The sequence below is a fragment of the Neopelma chrysocephalum genome, unplaced genomic scaffold, assembly GCF_003984885.1.
Source record: "Neopelma chrysocephalum unplaced genomic scaffold, ASM398488v2 Primary Assembly neopelma1_26, whole genome shotgun sequence".
Taxonomy (NCBI): Eukaryota; Metazoa; Chordata; class Aves; order Passeriformes; family Pipridae; genus Neopelma; species Neopelma chrysocephalum.
In genome coordinates, this window is record NW_020897695.1 from 25,587,461 (window position 1) to 25,597,119 (window position 9,659).

Genomic DNA, 9,659 nt, shown 5'->3' on the forward strand with positions numbered 1-9,659 from the left:
CAGGAGGTGAGGTGCTCTAGTTACTCCTCACCAGAAGGGTACACATCTTAGCCACGGTATTCCTGTCAACTCTGTCAACTGTAGTCATTCTTCCTCACTGAAGCTGAATGGTTTCCTATATTTGCTCCTTCAGCCATAAAACTTCGGTATCTAACAGCATATCTTCCTAGAAAAAGTTGCCATGGAGATTTCTTCATCCTTCAGAATCAGCACCAACACTTGCAATCTTAGCAAGGTCTTGAAAATTACTGATCTGCTGCTAACATCTACAACCTTTGCAAAAATGAGAACCTAAAGCTGACTACAAAATGGGGAAAAAAATCTCAAAGGGAAAGGTTTTTCTTTTGGGGGGAGGAGGGATTATATCAGAGCTCCACACCATAATTATATTTATTTTGTTTTTAAATTCATGGGAATACATACACATGCAGTAAAAATCTGCAGAAAGTCAGAGAGATCAAGGTTCAAAGAAAAACTGGGGTTTCATTCATGTTCCTTCATTTTAGCACATGCACGGACACATACACAGAAGTGATAAGCAACTCCACTTCAATAAAGCCAGAAAGTAGTTCATTAATCCTGGTGATGACTTTCAAAGGAGTGGTTCCCAGTAACACTACTCAGCTCATTTAAAACTGCAAGTCCAAACTCTATATACAGCACCTAAACCTTCTCATCAGCCAGGAGTCCAGCCAGAGCCAGAGCAAAAGACATCAAGAAGGTGCCTTCTATGTGACATCACTTCCAGCAACAAATTCAAATTAATATGTCAAATCTGCCTGGCCCAGGTCTAACTCCATCAAGACCATCTAGTGCCCAGCCTTCAGGGCAGATCAGGTGTTGCCCACTTGGCATTTACAAGGGCCCCTTTTCTTTCCTCCTCTCCAAGATTAGCCCCCAAGTCTAACAGCCTGATTACCATAGCCTTCCACAAAGTTGAAAACAATTAACACTTCTCTGAGGAGAAGTCTAACATTCTTTTTGGTGGTGAAGACACAACAGAGAAGGGAAGACAGTACAAATTCACATTCTCTTTTTTAAGCTGGGATGTTGTTGAATCCTTCTTGAACTTAACATTACAACCAGTCAGTAATGAGATTTCTTCCAATTCAGTCATAAAATAGACCTCCTAAACTTCTAGATAACAGGAAGAACACATTAATTAGACTCTACCAGTCAACTCATTGTTTTTTAATGAAAAACAAAGAAACAAAAAAGCTGAAGATAAAAACTGCATCAAATGCAGCATACTTCCATTCACCAGCATCACATTCTAAGCAGATGACATCTTAATTCTTTTAGTAGCTTGATACACATAGGCAGATTAAATATATCTTAATTACAACAGTTGTAATATATTAATCCTCTTTACCAGATGGAGGATTTCTAGCTCATGTCTGTATTTTAGGAGTCAAACAACATACATATAAACACACTTTTTTCCTATAAAATTCTCTAACTTCAAAACAATAATTTCTATTGCCTACACAGGAACATAGAGAAACTTCATTATTTTTCTTCCACAAGTCACCATATACCATGACCAGGCCCCTGACCATCTTGGTGGCCCTGCACTGGGATTGTTCCAGTGTATTGGTCTCTTTCTTGCACTGGGCATCCCCAGACTGGGCACAGCACTCTAGACACCATCTCACAAGCCCAAGCTGAAGGGAAGGATCCCTTCCCTAGACCTGCTAGCTACTCATTGACTTATGCAGCTATCCTTCCTTGCTGCTACAACTCACTCAATGCAAGGACTGCTGTCACCTCACATTCAAAGATTTGTTCATCTGTTCTGGTTTTGGCTGCAGTAGAGTTTATTTTCTTCACAGTGACTAGAACAAAGAGCTGGTTTGGACTTGTACTGAAAAAAGTGTTGATAATACAGAGATGTTTTTGTTACTGAGCAGCACTTACACAGAGCCAAGGCCTTTTCTGCTTCTCCTACTGTTCCTCAATCAAGGAGGCTGGGGGTGCACAAGGAGTTGGGAAGGGACACAGCCAGGATACCTGACCCCAACTGATCCATGGTATATTCCATACCATATGACATTATGCTCAGCATATAAGCCTGGGGAAGGAGAAAGGAGGGGATGTTCAGAGTGATGGTGTTTGTCTTCCCAGGTCACTGTTTCATGTGATGGAGCCCTAGTATCCTGGGAATGGCTGAACACCTGCCTGCCAATGGGAAGTGGTGAATGAATTCCTTGTCTTGCTTTGCCTGTGTGAGCGATATTTGCTTTTCCTATTGAACTGCCTTTCTCTCAACCCATAAGTTTTTTCACTTTTACTCTTCTGATTCTCTTCCCCATCCCACGGTAGGGGGGTGAGTGGCTGTGGGGTGTTTATTTTCCAGTTGGGGTTAAATTGTGACACTGACACCATGACCACCTCCAGAGCTGCCTCTTAAGACTGTTGACCTGCTCTCCAGCCCATGTCTCACCAATTTTGTGATAATGTGACTGGGGTCAAGTCCTTGCCATAATCACTGTATACTACACCCCTTTACCCACAGTGCCAGTCGTTTCACAGAGAAAGAAATTAGGTCAATCAGGCATGACTTGTCCTCGGCAAATCCACACTGGCTTCTTGTCCTTTGTGTATTGAGAAAGGACTTCCAAAAGGATTTTCTTCACAACCTCCATGGGGACTGAAGTTATACTAATTGGCATGAACCTTGGCTTTCCTCATGCAGTTTCTTCATGCATGGGCTATATTCCTCCCACATAGGCTCTCCCTGCTTCTACCTCTTGTGTACGTCCTTCCTGTGGTTGAGCTCCATCAGAAGTTCCATGTATATCAACGCTAGCCCATTGCCATGCTTGCTTGACTTCCTGCACATGGGAATGGATTGTTCTTGTGCTCTGATGAAAATGCCTTGAAGATCAACGAGCTCCTCCTGGGTGCCTCTGCTCTCCAATGCAGTTTCCAATGAGAAACTCAACAGGCTGAGATCTGCCCTTCTGAAGCTCAGGTTTGTAATTCTGCTGTTAATCTAATGATCTTAAACTCTGCAGTCACCTGGTTGCTGCAGACAAGGCTGCCTCATCCTCTACACCTTTATCATCTTCTTCTTCAATCCATGAGATCAAAGTCTACAGTGATATTTAACATTCTAGAAAACGCTTGTTAATCAGTAAAACTAACACAGATTTCACATGGCTGCTTTTATAAATGAAAAACAGGCATTTTTAAATAATGGTGCAATATGATTAAATAAGGCTGACCTGCAAAAAAACTCAAGAAGACCTACTTCTACTTTAAGCCACTAGAAGTTCTTGTAGCACACAAGTGGAATATGCCACAAACTGTGGCAAATATCAAGCAAGCAGCTATATATAGCACTGTGTATGACAAATGTAGCATTCCATATCAGCTGGGAAATGAATCGCCCACCACTGTATCTATAGGTTTTCATGTGATGTCTGCTCACAAAAAACAATGTTTTAAAAATCAAAATTAGCATACATCATTAGGGGTACAGAATTCACCCGTTACACATGCGCAAAACAAACCTGTGTAACAGCAAGTGAATTTAAAACCATCTTCCTTCTCATATGCAATCACTGTTTTAGTTTAGAATTTATGCCTCTTGGCAGAAGGGGGAGAAGAGCATCTTAAAACTACTATGTGCTTCCTTTATTTATAAAGACCACTTCATACCTATTTACATATTTAAAAAATTTAAGAGAGGTTTCAGTAAAATCTCTGCTAAAAACAATTTACTTCAGAGAAACGTGATATTTGGACAGATATTTGTTTTGAATGAGCTCAGGTGTCAAAGTACTTGTCCTTTCAAATATAGTAAGAAAGCAAGAAGTATTATAATTGTTCAGTACAATGAAAAGACAACAATTACATTACAATTGACAAATAGGGAAAGCATGTACCATTCCTGCCAAGAGTTTTCTTGCCAGCTTCTCAGAGCAAACATTATCCATTTCAATTCTTCCACAGTCTTGCCGGAATAGTGAACTACTGATGAATTAAGGCCCAGCTGGTCGCAGGTGGAAGCACTCCTGTAGGGACCTCACTGATCCAGGCTGTGGGAACCAGGCTAAGCAGCTAAGTGTGCAAGACATTGTGAGGACAGACGGGTGGGACTGCTCAAAAGTCAGGGCACAATAAAGTGTGTTGTGATGGCTCTCCATGGGAACAAAACCTTTCTTTCTCAAAAAGATGGAGGAGAGTTTTCTGGCCTTTAGAATACATGGCTTCCTCAGCAACAAGAAAACATGTCAAAGCAACATCAGGAACTATTAATGGAATTTCAGAGGACAATTATGCTTTCACTTGATCTTTTACCAAGAATATTTTAGAGGGTGGAGAGTAAGGTATATTTACAAAGCTTCTGTAGCTTAAGTAGTCTTCAATAACAATGCAGTATAGAACCACAAAAATTTGTTTAAAATTTAACACATAGTAACATCAAAACAAACAAATGTTTCCATGGAGACAACTACCTAAATAAATGCTCACAATGGATCCAAGGTGTGACGTCATCCAGTCCTGCCTGCAACCATAGTAACATGCCAGTATAAACAGAAATATTTTTATTTTTCTATCTAATAATGTCATAGAATCAGCAGTTTTATGGCAGTGCTTAAAACATATTCTTGCAGTGCCTAGTGGTAACACTTCTAAAATAAGAGCAGAGGTATTTATATCAGGGCTATTACTATTACCATGTTCACTATATACAACAAATGGAGTATGTGTATGGCATAGCTAACATATCAAATTTCCCAGAGCAGTTGTTGACCCCACTAAACAAAGAAATTTAAGTTCCTAAGGCAACACGCTGGAATGCTATTCCGAGATCCGTAGCATCTATTATTCTTGGGTCTTCTGCTTTCCTTAATACAAAAATCCCGAAGTTCTTAGACTGTTGTGTCTCACTGTCTTGCTAGAATAAGAAGAATTCAGCCACATGTTGCTTTTCATACCAAATACAGAATCCTTCAGTGCCCTTCTCCTGTGTCACCAATGAACCTGCTTTCTCCAAGGTAACAAGATTCACTAAATCTATATTTGCACTCTGTAAGCACAATACAAAACAAACAGCTTACAAATTTTTGCAACTGTGGAAGAGTACCAGAAAAAAAAAACGGTTAGTTAATGAAGAAATTTTCCAAGAAGGCAGGCAAGTGTTTCAGCTACTAAAAACATATCCATGGAATACCCACTCTCTTGAAACGCATGAATTTTCAAATGCTATTGCATGTCTGCAAATTGTATGCCTCTTAACTCAGCAGGCCCAGGTGGCATTATCACTCTTCATTTGCAAAATATAAAAGAAAGATCTCTATATAACATTCAGATAGTATGTGAAAAATCAATGCTTAGAATGATCTAATATTACTAAGATATTTATACTAAACCCCTATATTTTAGCAGAAACCCGAGCTACAGGGAAATTGAAGATATTATCATTAAAAAAAGAACTGGGAGTACCACTTTTGGCCCTGTCATGAAAACTTCAGATACAGTAATTTATGAAAACTTCCACTCTCATAGAATATAACTGTGACTTATCCTGGTCTTCAAGTATGGCAGTAAATATATGGACCAGTTAAAAGTTCCCTAGGAAGTATTTTCAGGCTTTTTTTTAACAATCATATGAGCAGGATTTTCAGAGAAGAGGTTGCTTCATTTTCGCCATTTTAAGAGAAAGAGTTATCCTGGTACCAATCAGCAAAAGAGATTTTTACATAACTTTAGGCAAGTAACTGCTTTGAAATTAAAATCTACCCTGCAACCAGTGTTACTGTTGTATGAAGTCCAATGAACATACAAAGGAAGGAGTACAACATCTAAAGTGTTGAATGTGAAACTACAAAAAAAGGTTACTGCATAATTACATTTACAGTAATGTACACTTTTGTTGCTGCACTTTTTTACAGATTTCATTCTATAAGATATCGCAGAACTTTGTAATTCACTCTTCACAATTTCTTTTGCTTTTCCAGGTGCAACATGCATAGAAAGTTAACAATATTTTAAGAGATGTCTTTATTGTATGTTTTATAACCTAAAAAAAATAATAAATTACTCTTCTACTTATTATAGAAACTGCAGTCTATCCCAACTGTATTAATGCAATCCAAATATTTGGCATAAATGTAGGTGTTTTTTCTCTGCTCTCTAGGGATGCAAATTATACATATTCATACATGTGGCTACTCTCACAAGTAGCTTTTCATTTCAAGTAATTCCATTGCAAAATTCATTGTTGCTTCACTTCTTGTATTTTCTGCATTGACAATAGAAAGTTTTTAAAATGGAAAAGAAAAAAAATAAGCAGAAAAAGAATCTATTAAATCAATTTTTAACAAACAACAACTTATATTACAATCCACTAAATTCAAAGGATTTATGAGACCCTTAAGAACTTACAAATTACTGTTAAACAAAAATCCTTGCAGTGAGAGAAGAGATCACCCAGTTTGCACGTTTTCTTACCAAAGAATGCAATTCTAGCAATAATTCTTTCATGTGTACTACTGTGGATTCTTTGCATTTGTTCTTCTTATCCTGAAGAACATATAAATGTTGTGCTTACATGAAGGTTTCAGTGGACCTTTTATGCAAGATAAATAGACAAATTACATTTCAGCCTGACCTGACATCCTCACATAGAAGGAAAACACTTTTTTTCTTATTTGTACCAAAGGCCCACTGGAATTGTTTCAACTTTTATAACAACATTAAACTTAACTAATCTCTGAAAGATAGACACAGAGTCCCAGCTTTGAAGAAGTATCAAGGACTGCTCAAAAGTTTCAGAAGTTTTGTTCACCTGCTTTGGCAGAGGTGGAGAGGGGGTGTTAAGTCTACAAAAATGTTCATTACTTCAGAGATAAAATCTCTCCTGGAGCAGAGAAAGTTACCAATCAGAGAATACAACATTATCTTTCAGTAGCTCTTAGGTAAACATATCTCTTATTAATTTCCTTGTTACTTTACCCTGGCTATCAGCAACATTTAGTTCCTACCTATTTTGCCAGTATCTGTAGTATAATAATAAATAAAGACTGGGAAAGTTAGCAAGACAACAAAAGTGGGCTTTATACGCAGTAACTCATAAACCCAAAGAACATTTCTACTAGATTAATTATTTTCTAGTGTCTGAACAACAGATGCCATTGTCTTAAAGTCCAAGTACAGCTGGCTAGAGAACAAACCCTGTTGGTAAGAACCAACAGAAAATACGTTTGGAAGTTTTAACACAATGCTAAATGGCAATTGTAGTTGGGTTTGACAAACACATCTTCTTGTCTTTGTTGTGTTCCCTGGCCAGACTACAACTGCCAAAAATCCACCAGCCCCATCTCACTGACCATAAGAATCCCAGGCTGAAGTCCATCTTACGAGACAGTGGTCACAGGAGAGAGGCCTGAGAAACTGCTGAGCTAGCACTCTCCCCCAGAGACAGCGACAAGAAGCTCGGAGCTGAGTTGAGACTGCTGAACATCAGCAAGGGCATATGTTGACATTCCCCTGGAGCCTCAGGTACCTGCCACCTCAGAACTCACTCCTGTGAAACAGCACTGGATTCCTTCTACCCCAACAGTCACAAAAACTGATACTTCTTTCTATCTGCTAATGTTGCACATTTTTAATGCTATATCATAGGGTTGTCTTATCACTAGCTTGCCCAGAAGCTGATATGAGAAAATAGCACTAAGATCGTATCTATCATTAAAGGAAATAATAAGACAAATTCTTAAGCTGATGAAAGTCAAAGAACATGTGAAAATAAATGCCAACACTGCCTATCATAGATCAAGAAAGGAACAAAACTCTACAGCCTAAACATACATTTCAAATAAACCAGTTCACTGATAGTATATCTAATTCTGGCAACACAACTTCCAAGAAAATATGAGTAGGGTCTTAAAGAGAAAGTGGACTGATACAAGAACAAGAGAGTAAGAGTGTGCATATATAGTGTCTTCAATTGCCTACATAAGATCCTCAAGGAGAAAAGAAACAAAGCAATCAATCAAATAAGTCATTCTGTGTATGCTACACTGGACAACTTTCGAGACTGTCTTTTCTTCTCTGCCTTTCTCCGCTTTGATGGACTCAAAAGGGTCAGTGATTGTAGCAAGATTTTCCAACTACCCTTGTAAGCAGCTCAGTTTGCATATCCTCTCCAGCACTGCAACACAGTTGAAAGCACAATCCAAGCAAGTGTTACTACAAGCTACAAGTACAATTAAGAGACTCTTTTAAAAAGCATGACCCTCAACACAATGCGGTGTGAGACAATTTAAACAGCTACTGTGGTAGCAAAAAGCAGAAAAGACAAGATTATTATATCAGATACCAGGGGAAGGGGGAAGGTGAAAATAATCCAATTCTACATATAAAACAAAACTAGAAAAATTATTTGGGCTTCATACAAAATATGCCAGAACAGATTAATATCTTCTCTTAGATTTGATGAGTTTTTGACCAAGCTTGCCTAGGTTTTCAGGCTGCAGAGAAAGATTCACTAAAGTGCCAGTCTGGTCACAAGAATAACCATAGACCACAAAGACAATCCTAATCAACAGCCATTGGCCTCCATCAAAATTCACCATCAGCTTGGCATAGCCCTACACTTCAAATCTGAGTTAGTGTTGTGCTGGACATCAGGACTCTTGTTAGAATATTGACTTTTAGCACATATTCCACCTTGGCCTCAGTCCTCTGAGGCCAAGCTTTGGCAAGATCATCCTGACTTCATTCAGATATCCTTCAGAAAACGCCGACAGCACTTACTGCAGTCTCTTGGAATAGCCTGCATTTGTCCTGATCACACCATACCTGTTTGTATAGTATAACACCTGTGAAATTGAAGTCAATTTAAAATAGCAGGTCATAAGCTGAAAGCCATATCGTCAGACAAAGCAATAAAATTTTGTAAAGGAACATGAAAGAGATCAATTTTGACAATGACGAACAGTGTCTCACAACATCTGTAAGCAACAGAAGGTAAATTCAGATGATATCTACAAAACGTGGGGGAGACAAGGAAATTATGACAGAAAAGCACTTACTTGATTTTACTGAAAACGATGTCAACATCTGTGGTTGTTACATTCTTCCCATCTATCACATGACAGTCTTTACACAGCTTTGACCAGTTCTTCCCATGCATTTCTTTTCCTGTGGCTCTTGTATCACCATGGACAGCAAATTTTCTAAAGGCCTCTTCCAGAGCACTTATTTCTCCTGCCGTAGCTCCCTCATGAGAGTTGGTTGAATCGGTGGATAAGCGTTTTGCTGGCTTGGTTGATTTGTCAGCCATTGTGCTACAAAGAAGAGGAGGGCAAACTCATTACATTAATTTGCAGTAGTTTACTGTCTGTCAATCTACATGCTACAGTCATATCACAACGTATACAAAATAAATGGTCTATAAAGTTAGCAAGAACTCACTGCCCTCTATCACCAAACATCAGTCTAAACACAGAACTAGGTAACTCTCTGCCCATGTAGAAAAAATTCTAGCATATTAAAAAAAAAAGATAGGGAAAGAACGTTCCAAAATCGGGCACAAACCTAGTTTCGTCATCATTACATCAGCCAACAAGAGAACACATTTGCTTCCTTTTTTTTTTTCTTAAATGGCAATCACCACAGTCACTCCACTGATTTGAATAAAAGTA

The 9,659-nt window shown here is 38.5% G+C and overlaps 1 protein-coding gene across 1 annotated transcript in view; it reads right to left on the minus strand.

The window, feature by feature from the left end:
* TPPP (tubulin polymerization promoting protein) overlaps positions 1-9,325 on the minus strand; it is a 35,096-nt gene extending 25,771 nt beyond the window's left edge. The window contains exon 1 of the mRNA XM_027676116.1: positions 9,047-9,325. Within this exon, the coding sequence (XP_027531917.1) occupies positions 9,047-9,298 (252 nt within the window). The 5' untranslated portion in view covers positions 9,299-9,325. The remainder of the gene's footprint in view (positions 1-9,046) is intronic.
* Positions 9,326-9,659: the final 334 nt, after the last annotated feature.